Source organism: Larus michahellis, chromosome 10 (assembly GCF_964199755.1).
Source record: "Larus michahellis chromosome 10, bLarMic1.1, whole genome shotgun sequence".
Classification (NCBI taxonomy): domain Eukaryota; kingdom Metazoa; phylum Chordata; class Aves; order Charadriiformes; family Laridae; genus Larus; species Larus michahellis.
The window spans coordinates 18,570,723-18,587,393 of NC_133905.1; the positions used below are offsets into that span (position 1 = coordinate 18,570,723).

The following is a 16,671-nucleotide window of genomic DNA, read 5'->3' on the forward strand; positions in this document are numbered from 1 at the left end:
AGGGACATTATTTTTATGGCTTGGTTTCATTAACTGCTTTGTAATTTTATGAGGCTGGGTATGAAATAAATGGGTAGGCACAAAAGCTTTGGAGTTCTGTTATCTTACCATACTGTAGCCGTGTCCTGTACTTGGGGTAAGGAACTGGAGAGGCAGCATTGTGCTCAGGGAGAGCTGTTATCTGTCCTTCAGAGCATTTGGCCTGCGGAGATAGGGAAATGAGTTTTGGCAGGGGGAAACACCACTGCTAAGGAAAGAGGGGACAAACAGAAAATGTAGGAGGCTTAAAGGAAGAATCAGTCTATAACTGATTAGTAGTTAAAAATCAGAATAATTTCCCCATAAGATGAAAATGGTTCACATAGGCAACTGAATAACTGAATTCAGATTTATTTATATTTTTTTTTTTAGCTTTTGCTTGAAATTCCTATGGAATTTTTCTTTACCTTGGTAGGATGTTTTCTAGTCTACCTACACTTCTTTATTCTGCTTCCCAGGCTCTATCCAAGTGAGATCAAGGCTAAATTTGCTGTTTGGGCAGCTGGTTTCAGACCCCTAGTAGTAACACCAGCTTTATAACTACACTGGCTTTGCCTGGGGATCATCTGCTGCTTTAAACCTTTGGCTAACAAAGTACAATTTCTCAAATGTTAATCACTTACAGAAATTAAGCCACATGAAAGAAAGGGGGGGGGTGTAAGCAGGTAGTATTGCATGCTTATCTCCAGATGATGATGCCTCCTGTAATGAGGAAGCTCAGCAGCTGAGGTCAGTACGGTCCTCGGTATCTCTTCCTTGAAGTGCACGGTGACTCAGGGCGAGGGTTGAATTTCTGCAGGTGGAGAGACCCAACCCCTGCCACTTCTCCAGTCCTAAGCTGTATCAAAAAAGCTTGGTAACCCCTGCAGAAACCCCTCTGGAAATCTGATTTTTTAGGAACTGAGGGTGAGTAGGGGAGAAAAAAGTTTCACCGGTGTTGTAATGCTAAGGAACAGCCTTCTTTTCTTTTGGGGAACCACCTATGTACGATGCAGCTCCTTGCGCATCCCCGAGAGAGCTGAACAGTAGTGCGGGTGTTTGGCTCCACACAGGTGGAAGTTGTCTGTGTCCACCTTCTGGACAATACGTAATCCTTATTAACTCCCTATGATTTCGTCTGAAGTATTAATAATTCATTTGCTTTATCTTCTTAAGAAGCTCAAGTGACTTTACGTAACTGTGGCCTTTTCTGCATTATTACGCTTTGTTGCCCACTGTTAACTGCGTGAAGAAGGGGGATGATATGGTGCGTGCCCCCATGTCACCAGCACTGTTCTGCAGCACAGCATTTATCACCAGCACAGGCAGCGTAGCTCAAAACTTGACTTACTTAACTCTGGTTTTGGTGTATGACTCCTTCCAGCTTGGAGCAAGAGCCCACTTGCTGGAGCTGTTGGAGAGTTTCTCCGTAGGAAATGTCCTGACATTGTGAGCCCTTGGGACAGGGGAGCAGCCCTCGCTCTCCTCTGCTCTCCCCTTGAAACATCTCATAGTCACGGTTTCTGAGCTTAGTGGAAACTTATCCCGGTGTTCTCTTAAAAAAAAAAAAAAAAAAAAAAAAGTTTAAAAGAGAGTCTTTTGCAGCTGGCATGAAGCAGCATGAGCAGCAGGTGGTGAGGCAGGGCCAGAAATGGAGCTCAGGGGGGCTGGGCCCTGCAGCACTTCACCCTCCTGTCTCTGGCCTTAAAAATGAACAGAACCCCAAAAAAACACACAGCCTCAAGGATTCGTTACTGCTTAAAGTTGGTAAAAGGGTTCAAAGTGACACCCCACCCTCCCCGCCTCCCCAGCCAGTGAGAAGTAGCTCAGTAACAGCCAGAAATTTCAATTCCTCATTTGGCAGAAGAAAAGGGTCCCGAGTGCAGGTTGCGAAGGCGGGCTGTAATCCCGCACGGGCTGATGGACAGAGCCTCGCTGCAGATCAAACAGGGCTCTCCTGTTTTCTTTTGGTGGTTTTCGTCTTCTGCTTCCCAATGTTTATCCTCCTCCGCAGCTTTTCTTCAAGGTGGGAAGACAAACCTTAGCCCTCGGCCCCCGCGATGCTCCTCCCGTTGTCTGCCTGCGGTCGGGCTTGTGCCTTCTTGTCCCGGACTGTTTGGCATTGTGCAGCCGGCTGCGCTCCCAGAAAAGCTGTACTGCAGGATACTAAGTTTGCAGAGGACTTAAGTGTTCTTAAAAGCAAAACACATTAAATTGCTGATAAACCAGTGCAGGCATTAGTAGCAAGAATTGCTAGAAATCTTGGGTTTCACTCAAGAACTGTGCAGTCAACCATTGACCGGGTTGTTGAGTTTTTGCCCAAGCTAGGGAGGTGTAGTTAATTAGGCACTGTTAATTAGGAACAGATTCACAAAAAAAAATAATAAAACAAACACCATAAAACCTGATTATTTATTTGCATTTAAGAGGACTCAGCAGTAGAGAAGAGAGTTCAAGGTAAGCACTCACAAAGTTCCTGCCCGGGATCTTTGGTTCCAGTTTGTGCTCAAATAGACTGAGCAAGCAGGGTCATCCATTCCGAAAATGTTTGACTTAGTCTTGTGCCCTTCTCAAAAATAGTTAAATCAGAAACATTTCCACACTTACGGACCTTGGAAAATCTTCTGCCTCAAGTATGCTTTTGTGGCTTCCGAGATCTACTGCCCAGCATGTATTTCTACCCCAAGACTACAGAAGAGGCCACAAAAATACAGCTTGCCTTCAACTGCTTGGCAAGGGAGAGCATCTGATCGGGCCTATCAGGACAACTTTGTTGTGACAAGCCTAGACTGACTGGGGACACTGATGGTATTAACTGTTATTTCCACAGGTTAATTTTCTCCTACTTTAGTGTGAGCAAATAATTTTTATCCCTGGGTGACAATAACTTAAAGATGGGTGAAACAATGAGATTTTTGTAACTATTTTAGCTGGGTTGTGGTCGAGTTCCTCTGTTTCATTGCAAGGTTTAAGCTGTTGGGTCCTTTGTTAAATCTCTTGGGAACCGGGAGATGCAGGACTGCATTGTATTTGGTTGAGTTAGGCAGCACAACTATTTTTCTTAAAGGTATTTTTCAGTCTTCACCCAGATAAATTGTAAGTGAGCAGGAGAAGAATAACAGGCTGAAACATCAGTTGGTGAACTGGCAAGGAAGAGTTAGTACGATTATTCATGTAATCACGCGGTATCTCATTTTTCCTTTCTGTGAGCTATTTTATCTGTCCAGACTATAAGATCTTAAAGCAAGGTGGACTCTTGTCCTGAAGCATAGGAACATATTAATGTACACCGAGAGTGGAGACTTCAGGTGCTTGGGAAGCCTTATCTTGGGGAGTGGGAATTCTCATCCCAAGTTCGGTCAGACCCGAAGAGCTTGCCTGGCCTTTCTCAGGCTCTTTGGAAGGGGGAATCTTATGCGCATTGCTGGAGTGTTTGTCTGGCTATTTTTGTGCTGCTTGTTTTCTGTACGTGCAGCTGTAGTCAAGTGCTGCTTCTCGATCCCAGACAACTGAGTTTTTCCATAACCTTTGACTAAGAAAAAACATATCTTTCATCACAGCTCCCCTTCACAACAGGCAGCACGCAGGAAGATTATATAAATATTATATTAAGCACATTTTTGGCTTGCAAATTATTCACATTGCACTTCTTTCCACTACTGTCTGTGTAGTAAAAGAAATAAATGGCACGCTCAGACCATGATAGAAGTGAATACTCTGATGTACATTCCTTCTCTTTCACTTGGGGATTCCTCATCAATTAATTGCCCTGTTATTTTAACTCTTACATTGATTTATCTGGCAAGAACCCAGAGTAAGGCGTTCTGAAGATGAGATCCCTCTACTCATGTTATTGGTAGGTATTTCTACATAAACCTGCATATGTAGAAATAGTTTCCTCTTACTTAAAAAATGAAGGTAAGGTTTGTTTTGATAGCTTACAGAAAACTAGCGCTCATATTATGCCTTCTAGCCATAACTGAAGAGGAAAAGGTTTCATGACCCTTCTGACCAACATCCTGAAGAGCAGCCGCTACTAGATTTTGGTGGTGGTTCTTCTTGGGCTCACCTGGTTTCATATGCTGATGGGGAGAATGCAGCTTTCCAAATGCAATAATTCAATTTGAATGTAATTACTGATTCGATATCCTATAAGCAGATTGTCAAAGCAAACTGCACAAGTGTTAGTACACGAAATAAAAAGCAGCAGAGGTATTTTGCAGCGCGATTAAATGCAGACAGAAAATCTGCTCCATCTAACTAATTTTGGCAGGGTGGCAGAGATGCAGGGGGAAAGGGGTAGCTTCTTTTAGGGAGGCTTTTCTGTTCTTGTGAATATAAAGAGTCACTTATGCCCCAAGGGCTGGTTTATGCAGTCAGGGAGAGCAGACTGGTTTCAGATGACCATCTTCAAAGGTCACCACCTCCACTATTTTATAAAAGGAGAATAAGATTAGATACAGACCACCCCTTTTCCCAGCTGCCTTGAAGACAAGGAAACAAACACATGCGCCTCTGGCACTGCTTTGCACAATACACACTCCCCAGAGTGTGTAGGATATTTGTGTTCAGGCATCCACTGTAGTTCTGCATCATGCACCGTGACTGTATATAATATATTCTGGCAAAAAATCAGCCTTCCAACAGCACTGCACCTGCTGTGCTGGATGCTGCAAGTTATCCGTGTCCTCTCACTCTCTTTGCAGATTTGTTGTTATGGTGAGAAAAGCCAGCCCTCAAATATTGAACTCCCTCTTATCTCAGCCGGTATCTGCCATGTGCAGGTATCAGTTGGTACATATTAAAATAAATAAGATAGTAAATTCTATTATATTCCAAAAGTCATGGCAGTCTGGTGAGGTCCCCACTGACTGGAAAAGGGGGAACATAATCCCCATTTTCAAAAAGGGAAAGAAGGATGAACCAGGGAACTATAGGCCAGTCAGTCTCACCTCCGTGCCTGGTAAGATTATGGAGCAGATCCTCCTGGAGGCACTGCTGAGGCAGAAGAATAATGAAGAGGTGATTGGGTACAATCAACACGGCTTCACGGAGGGCAAATCGTGCCTGACAAACCTGGTGGCCTTCTATGAGAAGGTCACAACATCAATAGACAAGGGGAGGGCAACTGATGTCATTTACCTGGACCTGAGCAAAGCCTTTGACACTGTCCCGCATGACATCCTGGTCTCCAAGCTGATAAAATATGGCTTTGATGCACTGAAAATTCAGTGGATAAAGAACTGGCTTGATGGCTGCACCCAAAGAGTGGCTGTCAACGGGTCTATGTCCAAGTGGAGGCCAGTGACAAGTGCAGTCCCTCAAGGATCAGTACTGGGACCAGTCTTGTTTAACATCTTCATCAGCGATGTGGACAGTGGCATAGAGCGCACCCTCAGCAAGTTTGCCGACGACACCAAGCTGTGTGGGGCGGCTGACACGCTGGAGGGAAGGGATGCCATCCAGAGGGACCTTGACAGGCTGGAGATGTGGGCCCATGCCAACTTCATGAAGTTCAACAAGACCAAGTGCAAGGTCCTGCATCTGGGTTGGGGGAATCCCAAGCACCGATATAAACTGGGCAGCGACTGGCTTGAGAGCAGCCCTGAAGAAAAGGACTTGGGGGTGCTGGGGGACGAGAGGCTCAACATGAGCCGTCAGTGTGCACTAGCAGCCCAGAAAGCCAATCATATCCTGGGCTGCATCACGAGAAGTGTGGCCAGCAGGTTGAGGGAGGTGATTCTCCCCCCTCTACTCCACTCTTGTGAGACCCCACCTGGAGTACTGCATCCAATTCTGGAGCCCCTACTACAAGAGAGATATGGACGTGCTGGAAAGTGTCCAGAGAAGGGCCACGAGGATGATCAGAGGGCTGGAGCACCTCTCCTATGAGGACAGACTGAGAGAGTTGGGGTTGTTCAGTCTGGAGAAAAGAAGGCTCCGAGGAGACCTTATAGTGGCCTACCAGTATCTTAAGGGGGCCTACAAGAAAGCTGGGGAGGGACTTTTTAGGATGTCGGGTAATGGTAGGACTAGAGGGAATGGATTAAAACTAGAGATGGGACAATTCAGACTGGATGTTATGAAGAAGTTGTTCACCATGAGGGTGGTGAGACACTGGAGCAGGTTGCCCAGAGAGGTGGTGGAAGCCCCATCCCTGGAAGTTTTTAAGGCCAGGGTGGACAGGGCTCTGAGCAACCTGATCTAGTGAGAGGTGTCCCTGCCCATGGCTGTGGGGTTGGAACTGGATGATCTTTAAGGTCCCTTCCAACCCTAACAAATCTATAATTCTATAAAGAATATAGGCTTTGCACTGAAGGCAGCTACAATCTCAAAGGGGGTTTTTGCTTGGTTTTTTTTCCCCCGCTTCAATTCCAACTTGAGGGGGTGGGGGTGTTGTTTGGTGGGGTTTTTTGCCAAAAATAACCCCCAACTCTGCCCAACAGCACAGAGGATTACAGCTATTTGTTTAATTGGGAATTAGGACCAGTTATCTGTCAGATCAGATTTTTCCTCCTCAGAAGAGTTACAATCAAATGCAGGACAGTTCATGCAAACTCTTTTGCTATAATACTTGTTCTTTTCTTTAAGCCTGCATCAGCAGACCAGAGCAGTATTTGGAGCACTGTATGGTTTTATGTTTAACATGTCCTTGGAGGAAAATTAGTTTGCAAGGTGTTCTACACAGCACAAGCAAACAACTTCACCGGAGCCCTTACTCTGACCCTCCTTGGGCTGTTGATACACTCCTGATGACTTACTAACGCCAGCACAGGACACTGATTAGCCTGTTTTTAAAACCTCAGGGTGGAAAATAACTAGGAGGGGAGTTACTGCCAAATCAGAGCAGCAGAGACGCTGCAAATAGCACGAGTGTTCTGCCTCCGACGGTCCTGACTGCAGTGAAAAACACAGACCACGCGTTTCCCTAGCAGAAGATGTGGAAGCCCTTGCAACACACACACCAGGCCTGCCTGTGTGGGACTTGAAACACTTGCAAGAAAGGAGCTGCTCCTGCACCCACCTTTTTGTGGTGAAGGTTCTGTTCTGGTGCCCAGCCCCATGCTGGCAAATTTAAAAAATTATGGAACAAAGTAGGACAAGGTTCCAAACGCAGAGGCGTTTTTATTTATGTAACCTGCAGCAGGGTCTGCTGGATGCTTAAACTCTTGCTGAGAGACCACAAACCGTGCTTCAGGGTTTACTTTTTTTTTTTTTTGGAGTAAGGTCGGAAATTGCAATGTGTTGACTCAGAGGAATGACGTCTGATATCCCTGCTAGTGCCCTGAAACAAGGTATGTCAAATCCAGGGCAATAGCAGAGTCTGTGGCCCCTGAAGACCATTTTAGATCTTTCCTAGATCTTTTCATATCTTTCCTAGAAACACCTGAGCAAGAAAAAAGGTAAGAAGTGGGTGATTTTCAAACACAAAAGCCAAACACAAGGGGCCTATAAGGAAGATTTGAGATATCTGGTAGTTAGAAGATCTTGCGTTCAAGTCAGTGCTGCTCTGAGTGAGCCAAAGATGACACTCAGGCTGAGCTGGGTTTTGGGAGGAGGTGTGGGCTCTAACATTCAAGCTTCTGGAAGTGATTTTACTTTTTCAAAAGTAATCAGTATTTTACGTTGTCAAAAGTAATCAGAAGTGAACTTCCATGTTGCATGTGAAAAAGAAGCTGCAAGCTTTTTTTATTTAACCAATAGGAAAGCAATGAACATTGTGCACATCCTTCCTGCTATTGGCATATATTGGGGTATGCTTTATTCAAAACCTCTGTTGCTCTGGGTAGCACCTTGAGGTGCTCACACATTCAATAGTAGAATCATAGAATCGCCCAGGTTGGAAGGGACCTTTCAGATCATCTCGTCGAACCGTCAACCTAACTCTGACAAAAACCATCACTAAACCACATCTCTAAGCACTATGTCTACCTGTCTTTTAAATACCTCCAGGGATGGTGCCTCAACCACTTCCCTGGGCAGCCTGTTCCAATGCTTAGTAAGCCTTTCAATGTAAAATTTTTTCCTAATATCCAATCTTCCAATCTAAACCTCCCCTGGCACAACTTGAGGCCATTTCCTCTTGTCCTGTCACCCGTTACTTGGGAGAAGAGACCGACCCCCCCGGCTACCCCCTCCTTTCAGGGAGCTGTGGAGAGCGAGAAGGTCTCCCCTCAGCCTCCTTTTCTCCAGGCTGAACACCCCCAGCTCCCTCAGCCGCTCCTCACAAGACTTGTGCTCCAGACCCCTCACCAGCTCCGTTGCCCTTCTCTGGACATGCTCCAGCCCCCCAGTGTCTCTCTTGTAGCGAGGGGCCCAAAACTGGACACAGCACTCGAGGTGGGGCCCCCCCCAGTGCCGAGCGCAGGGGAACGATCACTGCCCTAGTCCTGCTGGCCACGCTATTCCTGACACGGGCCAGGATGCTGTTGGCTGCCTTGGCCACCTGGGCACACTGCTGGCTCATATTCAGCCGGCTGTCAGCCAACACCCCCCAGGTCCTTTTCTGCTTTTCAAGTGTCTTTGGAGGAAATTTTTGTGCCGCCTTCTCCTCATGGTCTCGTATTTTTCTGAGGTGCCTCTCCCCAAGTCCTTTTAGCTGCTGTGGTTCGGTGAGCAGCTCACCCGTAAACTTTGTATACAGCAGAGCAGTGCTTGATCTGGTAGTTAGGTGGACTTAGACTTCCTGTAACTGCAGCTAAACAGGACAACCAAAAGCCATTCCTAGACTTCTGAGACAGAGGTGTCAGAAGATAGACACCATCTTGGTCATCTAACCATAGGCATGGGCTGTTAATGCAAAGACAAAATTGAAAACAGTACCTTAGTGTCTGACTAACCCAACTTAACAATGTGGGAAATTTCTCTGTTTTTACTGATTTTGACATTTTTAGTCAGGGAACAAGGCAGACAAGAACTTTTCTTGTTAGCTAATTAACAGGCCCCTAATTTCCAGCTTGTGTCTGAAAAGCCTGTGGGTTGTTTAGGAAGGCTTTCTTCCCTCTGCTTTATGGAAGACTTCATCTACACCTTGCTATTCAGATAAATTACTTTATGTCCTAGTCGTATTGAAGCATTTAAAGGCTTCTCACTATTAGCAGCTTCATCCTAGATCATAAAATACTCTCATTTCAGAGCAATCAGCAATTCAGTTTTCTCTGTTTGGGGTAGTTAACCATAGTAAGCACTTAAATTCTTTGGGGAGATAGCACGTGGCTTAGGCTTCCTAGCAAAAAGTACAGTTATTGAAATTAAAAAGTCGGTAACGTGAGGACAGTTTTAAGTGAGAGCCTGCCCTTATTTCTTTAAGCAGCACATGGAAGAAATCAGTTTTATGTGAAGCTAGTGGAAGAGTGAGCTCCGAGCGCAGCAGGTTTCTCAGTCATCCCGAGCAGAGAGAACAGGAGCTGGCGTGACGGCACCGTGAGCTTACTCCACCCAGGAGACATGGAGCAGCCAGAAATGTGAGCCACAGGAGGGCCCAGAGCCGCTGTCAGATTGCTCCTGGCACCTCTGGCTCTGGCTCCTCTCCAGCACGCTCCCGCTGAGCCGGGGCTCGCTCCGGCGCTGCAGATGGCTTTGCTGAGCACTACACGTTTCCAAGGCGCAGCATGGTTTTCAGACCTGAAAAAAACCAAGCCAGCAGATGTTCAATGCTTCTAAGTTGTCTGTTGGCACGATGTGCAGTGTCTTTATAGTCTCTATTCCTCCGAGTCTGGAGTAAGACAAGCTACATTACACGAAATCCGGCGTCTTGGGTGTCTTTAGATACACTGGAAGAGGCAAAGACTGAGGAATAGCTACCATAAGTAGAATGAATACAACAAATCCTCTTACACAGTTAAAACTATTATTTGAAGGTGCCAAACTGTGTTCGTGCCCAAGCTTGCGTTATTTCAACAACAAGCAATAGGTCTGGTCCAGGTTTCCAGCCTCACTTAAATAATTATTTAAGATGAGCTGCAAGCCAGCACCTAGAGGCAGGGTTTCTTGCGGTGCTTGTGCAGCTTCTGACAGGTTAGCCCTCCTGCGGTTCCAGAGGGAGCGTCTCTTTCCTGATGCCCATTTCAGAGCTCAGTTCAGTTAATGGATTGAGATAACACAAATTTCTGTGCCCAGCAGAAGCCCCAAACCAGCCCCTAATGATGCACCACGTATTCAGAAGCTCAACACTTGAAGGATATTAAATGACCAAAAGCTCCCAGCACACAGCTGTGATACCTTCCAGGCATAAAGAGGGCTTGAAATTCATAGTGATTTTCTTTGTGTGAATAGCATGGTGAACTTTGCTTCCAATTGCAGCATTTAATACATGGCAAATATCAGATTCTCCGTAACTTGGGTGGAGCGCGTTTGAGTGTTCATTAAGTTAAATCACATTCCACATGCAAAAAATACCATGATAATATTGTTTCCAACATTTACACCCAGCATTTACCAAGCTATCTTTATAAGAATTAGATTGAACAATTCATTCCAGACCAAAATCCAATTATGACTAATTTTTTAAGGGCCACCAGCTTGGTAAAGAGCATGGTAATAACCCAGTCCATGTTTCTGAAAGCCGCGACTGGGGAATCCAAAGGTCTAAGTGTGTCTCTGTTGGTTGGTACCTTCTCAGCTATTTCTTCAATGTAATAAAAAGAAAAGAACAAGTTTTCTGCAGTAAATCTGCAGCAAAAAAATGCTGATTATCGCTGGGGTCTGTACGAATGGGGGGTTCTCACAAGCCCAAGTTATTTGAGCCAGAATGTTGGTGTTAGTAATGGCTTTCTGAAAGACATTTCTGCCCTGGAGAGAGCATCTTGAAAATGGATGTTTGGAAACATTTTCGTGGCCTTAGGGTTTTGTTGCCAAACCTGATGCAAGCGTGTCACCTGTACAAGCTCTCCTACCTGTTACACTTCTTGCTTCTGCTCTGCACTAGCCCAGTGAGGAGCCACTCTGTCCCCAGGAGAGAAGAGAAATGGCAAGTCCCTGCGAAGGAGTTTCCCTTCCTTCTTTCTTTCTAGTCTTCTGAAAGAGCTGCCATCCTGCCCTGGCTCTGTATTGCAATGCCACTAGAAAAAGTGGAGAGCTGGAGGAACGCTCCTCCTTTTCCCCGAGGCTTTCCCTGTCTCTTGGGTGACCTTCTCCTCTGCCTGGCAGAGGCTTCGGCCTACACACTTGCTGCTGCGCTTTTCCTTTAGGTGAAGGAAAACTTTAGGTGGCTTTAATAGCTTGGATACTGTTTCCTCACAGTCAGCATCCAGTAACGAACCAAGACAGACCGTAAGGACATTTCTGCAGGTGTCAGAGGTGCCTGGCTGGACACCTTCCCAAACGGGGCACTGGGGTGCCCAACGCCGCAGCCGTCCCCGCTCCTCCCTGCGCACCCACGCCCAGACACAACCGGACACAGCACCGTCCTCTCACTGCCCACAACCGTCCCACACAGCTTTATTGACTCCTGGGCTCGGGAGTCCCACCACCCCCCTGGCTCTGGGAGTGAAGAGCAGCAAGTGCTCTGCAGCAAGGGCTCCTCTGGCTGCTCCCTTCTGCCGGGGCACCGCTGTCAAACAGCACCCTGATGTCACGCTGTGATGTCCCCACTGTGCAGCACGGGCATCACAATGACATGTCAGAATGTCCCATTGGTGCCCCCGGTCACCCGGCACCAGTCGGCCTTCGCTTGCTGACTGGCAGGACGAGGCCAGGCTGCTCATGGAGATGGCCAGTGAGGAAAACTTTGGTCCACCTGGGAGAGAAGGAATGAAAAGGGAGCTGTCTCCCAAAGAAACACCATTGATTTCTGCTCCAGCTGTGCCGGACTATTCAGCCAGCATGATTTCTGCTGGCTCTCCAGGACAGGGGGAAAGCACACCCTGCGACGCTGCCCGAGGAGAGTGGAAGGTGGAGCTGGATGTCCCACCTGGCTGTGAGGGACGTGAGACCAAGCAAGTCCCTCCTGTTTCCAGCAAGAAGGCACTCCAAGCCAAAGAGTTCCCAGCGCTCCGCTTCCCACAGAAGCTTTGGAAGGTGGTGGAAAGCCACCAGTTTCGGTCCGTTTGGTGGAGTGCAGATGGAAAATGTGTTGCCATCAATGAAGGACTCTTCAAAGAGGAGGTGCTGGGCGGGAGAGGACCTCAACGTGTTTTTGGCATGAACAGCATGAAGAGCTTCCTTCGGCAGATGAACCTGTACGGCTTCACCAAACAGAGACAGGATTTCCAACCATCTGCCTCCCTGCCCGAATTCCTGGCAGAAGAAGCGGCAGCTTCTGCTCACAGCCAGGTACAGCACTTGCTCTGCACTTGGACTGGGGCTCACAGTAGTCTCGGGGGAGAGACGGACCTTCACATCAAATCAGGCCTCGCAATAGAGGAGACGGGGACAGCAGCGAGAGGTCTGGGTTTAATGGGTCAGGTCATTTCAGGAAGGTTTGAGTCAGTCTTTCTGACTAGTGGAGGTGTGGACAAATCACAGTTTGGTCATGTCTGCTTAGTTTGAACCCCTTAAATGGAAAGAGAGACTCAGCGTAACCTGATTTCTCTGAGTGTCTTTGCTACGTGTCTTGCAAATCTGAAACCTTCCTGTGGCACCTGCTGAATGCCGAGAAGGTACATCTAAGCACCAGAGTATCACCTGCCCGCTCCTTCCACACTGAAGTTGATGAAAAGTCGTGGTAGTTGGCTTTCCAAAGCAATTACTTATGCTTTTGAACAGCCTACGCTGCTCTGGTCCCAGACGGCAAAACCCCGGGGGTGGTGATGACTGACCAGAAGCGTCACATAATGTTTTAGCCCGAGTTTGAGGTTTCAAACGCTCTGAGAGCCCTTTTCAATGTCCATGCTGGTCTTTTGCAATTCAGAGTCCCGGTTCTCGTAGCTTGGGGTTTTCCAGTCTCAAGATGGTGGCAACTGACTCTTCTCCTTTGCTTTTTTAGATCCTCTACTACTACAACCCCAGCTTCCACAGAGACCATCCCCACCTGCTGGCAAGCTGCAAGAGGAGGGTTGGCGTCAAACGCAGAGCCCTGGACGCCCCAGCGGTGGATGAAGGGCACCCCTCCAGAAGCCCGGGTGCTCAGCCTGCAGGGGACACGCAGGCACCCCCCAAGCGATGGGCTGAAGCACCTCCCGGCCTCGACAGCAGCGTCCCTCCGCCTCCCCCGGCAGCTGCTCCCACCATCCCAGAGCCTGCCGGAGCAGCGGGCAGCCAGAGTTTCATCCCTCTGGCCCTCTTCTTTGTGCCACCAGCCAGCAGCCAAGAGCCGGAGGGTCTCCTGTGTGCTGCTCCGGCTCCTCCCAGCTTTACCAACCCCGTGCTGGCAGCAGCCTCAGCTCTGCTGGGGCCAAGGCCACCCCACTGCCCCACCTGCACCTGCAGCCCCAACCCTGCAGGTGGACCCCAGAGCAGCACCTCCTAGAGAGGGCGAGTAGAGTTGGCTGCAAGTCCATAGTGTCTTAATTAATAGTATTGTTACTAGATAGAGCTTACTAGAGTTGTTAAGAAGTAGAGCCTGGTAGAGTTGGTAATAAACTGTTTGGTCAATGAACCTTTTCTGGTTGTCCCGTCTTGTTTGTACAGTATAACCCCAGGGTGAGGTCTTCTTTCACCACTCAAACACCAAGCAGAACCAACTGACGTGCCACCAGTGGAACCACTTCTAAGAAAAGCCCGGACACACAGCCCACAGTCCCACAGCCACACAGGCACGTCTTTTCACCTCTATCACCTCCACTCCCCTCATTCCCCGTTTCCTCATCCTCTTGCCCCCATTATCCCTCTTCCTATGTCTTTTCCCATAAATTTTCCTCTTTTTTTCCTGGCTTCTCTGAGGCACTATGCTCCCAGACCCCTTGGCCCCATGCACAGCCCTTGACTGTGTCACTGGAGACCCTCTCACCCCAAAACGTGCAGCAGTGGAAGACAAGGAGATGCTTGCAGGTGCTTACTCGTTTTATTAGCAGCCCCCACGGCCGGGTTCCCAGCCCCATGGGGAGGGTCCCTCTGGTCACCCTGCCCTGCCCGGTGTCCCCGGTGCGGTGGGGGAGCTCACTCGGCAAAGCCCGGGATGTCGCAGCGAGGTCCCTGCCACTTGTCGTAGCACTGGCAGCTGAACTCCTGGGCCAGCCGGAAGACATCGTCGCCGTTGGATTCCAGGCTCTGTGCGACCAGCCAGGGCTTGCCGGCTTGCAGGTCGATGGCGAAGCGGGAGGGGTCGAGGTGGAGGAAGCCCTGCTTGCCCTCCTGGCGTACGCAGCGACCCCGGCCGGAGCACAGGCTCTGGCTGCACAGATCAGCGCTGGCTGTCACGTTGACGATGTAGTGGCCCAGGGGCCCCTCCAAGTAGTCCTTCAGCCGCAGGCACATCTCCTGCAATGTCACAAAGTGTCACAGCGCTGCGTGGCCAGGGAATGGCGTCCCCATGGGCAGTGCCACCTGCCACACTCACCTTGGAGCTGCTGTAGTTGAGGCTGCCCCAGAGGATGATGCCAGAGGCGCCCTGAGCCGCGCTTTCCCCAATGGTGTTCACCAGGTTCTCCTGTACCCAAGGGGAGAGGAGAAGTCAACGGTGCCCAAAGCCCCCGTGCCACCCCTGCAGAGCTAAAGACTCCCTCGCATCAACCCATCACCCTGAGGGGTGCCCACCATCCCCATCACCTGGGAGAGGAAGTCGACGGTGCTGCTGAAGGCGATCTGGGAGTAGGGCAGGACGGGGATGCCTCTGTCGAGGACGCCACGCTGGACGGCAAAGGCCTCAGCCACACGGTGCCGGACATAGGCAAGTGCCTTGTTGGTGCCATTCAAGACGGGGGGCAGGTAGATGCTGGGGTAGAGCGCCCGACTGCTCTTCCAGAGCCACTGCAGCTCCTGGTTCCTCTGCTGCTCCACTGCTGGGCACATCCCGGTGAAGGGCTGGCTGTGGAAGTCGTTGTTGTAGCAGTTGGGGAAGCCATAGAAACCCCAGTAGCCGTTGGGACGGAGCTTCTCACCCAGCTGCAGGGTCCGCTCCATGAAGTCACGGGCACTTTTCTCAAACTGCCTCTTGGCCTCCTTCTTCACCTGCTGGGGGGGCCACTGCGGGTGCTGTTGCCGCACCAGCCCCTCTGACTTCTGCCGGTAGATGTCCATGGGGCCCCAGTTGCGGACCCACAGCGGGCGCCACTTCTCCCAGTCGATGACAGCTAGCCCATCGTAGGCAAGGCTGGGCAAGGTGGCCTCAATGTCCCGGGCGGCCTGGTGGAGGTGGGCTTCCAGGCTGGCATTTTGGGGGAGCCCCCCATTCACTGCCACCCCATCAGAGGCGTAGTAGGGGAGGAGTCCCAGATCTTTGCTGTAGAAGAGGGTGATGTCCTGCCCGATGAAGGACTGCTGGTCGTTGGCCAACACATCGAAGATCTCCAGGTTGAGGTGGACGTTGTACTTCTGGGCGCAGCGCTCAGTGGGGATATTCCAGATGGTGACGAAGGGACGATTGATGAGGACAGGGCCGGGCCCCCCAGCGTGGGCCAGGACAGGCAGGAGCAGCAGAAGGACCCAGCAGGACCACCCCAATGCCATGGTGCCGGCAGGTGCAGGATGGGTCTCAGTGCTACCTGGGGAGAGCTGAGACAGGCTGAGACCGGGGCAGACCTCGACGCTTTTATCCCCAGCCTAAGCTGGAGCCAGCATTAATCCACACCCCGGTTCCCAGGTGGTGCCTGTCACCAAGGGTCACCTCTCCCTCCTCCTCACGTGAAGTCCTCAAAGTTATCACCAGACGGAGCCCAGCACGGCGGCCCGGGAGCGGGGATGGCAGCGTGCCAGCCCCGGTGAATGACTCCCGGCTGGGGAGGAATGCGCAGAGTCAACACCCGGTGACGGGCCGGCGATGAGCTGGGCTGGAAAGACAAACAGACACGGGCCGGGTGGGGAGGCCGAGGTCACGGTGACGGACATAAGCTGGGCTGGGCGGGTGCCGCTGGGGAAGTGAAGGGCATCGGCCCTTGGTTGGGCGGAGGAGGGCACTGCTGGGAGGAAGCTCACAGCCTCGGGCAGGACCGTCCGGGGGACAGCCCTGGGAACGGCGGTAGGACAGGACAGCGGTGTCTGGGGACACGCGTGGGGACAGCAGCCACAGGAGGGCTCTGTCTGGGCACACGCGTGGGGACAGCAACCACAGGAGGGCACCAAGCGGGCACGCAGCAGCCGGGAGGTGCCGGCAGGAGGGTGGCTGTGCCACGCAGGATCGGGCGTCCCGGCGCGGCGGGCCGTGCCCACGGGCAGGGAAAGGCTGCGACACGGCAGTACGGGGCCCGGCGAGGGCAGAGCGCGGGGACACCGGCGGCAGACGGGCCGTACCCCCCCGGTCCGTGGCGCGTCCCCACGCGGCTGTCGCGGTCCCGGGTGGTTCCGCCCCCGCGGGGCGTGGCGACGCCCGGGAGGGGCGTGGCTTGTGGCGAAAGGGGCGTGGCCACGGGGCAGCGCCCCCGCAGCCTCCACGTGGGTGGCCCGGCCGCGGCTCCCACCCGCGGCGGCACAACGGGGCCGGGACGGGGGGGGGCCGGGACTGCAGCGCCTTCCCCCCGCTCTACACCCACCCCCGGGCAGGGCAGCCATGCCAGGGAGCGGGGCTAAGGAACGGTAGGGTGACCTGTCTGTCGTCGTCCTCCTCGTCCGTCTGTCCCC

At 50.8% G+C, this 16,671-nt stretch overlaps 1 protein-coding gene across 1 annotated transcript; it reads right to left on the minus strand.

Annotated features, from left to right (window-relative positions):
- Nucleotides 1-13,939: 13,939 nt before the first annotated feature.
- Nucleotides 13,940-16,658, minus strand: HYAL1 (hyaluronidase 1). The gene is made up of 3 exons (XM_074602851.1): nucleotides 14,665-16,658; nucleotides 14,456-14,545; nucleotides 13,940-14,376 (listed from the first exon to the last, which is right to left on the minus strand). Exons 1-3 carry the CDS (start codon nucleotides 15,562-15,564, stop codon nucleotides 14,056-14,058), a joined length of 1,311 nt encoding a protein of 436 aa, XP_074458952.1. The 5' UTR covers nucleotides 15,565-16,658; the 3' UTR covers nucleotides 13,940-14,055.
- Between the last annotated feature and the right edge of the window lie 13 nt (nucleotides 16,659-16,671).

What these genes read in the sequence shown, in the direction of transcription:
- HYAL1 (XM_074602851.1), bottom strand. Translation starts at nt 15,564, where the DNA reads ATGGCATTGGGGTGGTCCTGCTGGGTCCTTCTGCTGCTCCTGCCTGTC. An exon ending in CCGTCGACTTCCTCTCCCAG is followed by an intron (nt 14,546 to 14,664) that starts GTGATGGGGATG and finishes CCTTGGGTACAG; the next exon opens with GAGAACCTGGTGAACACCAT. An exon ending in TCAACTACAGCAGCTCCAAG is followed by an intron (nt 14,377 to 14,455) that starts GTGAGTGTGGCA and finishes GTGACATTGCAG; the next exon opens with GAGATGTGCCTGCGGCTGAA.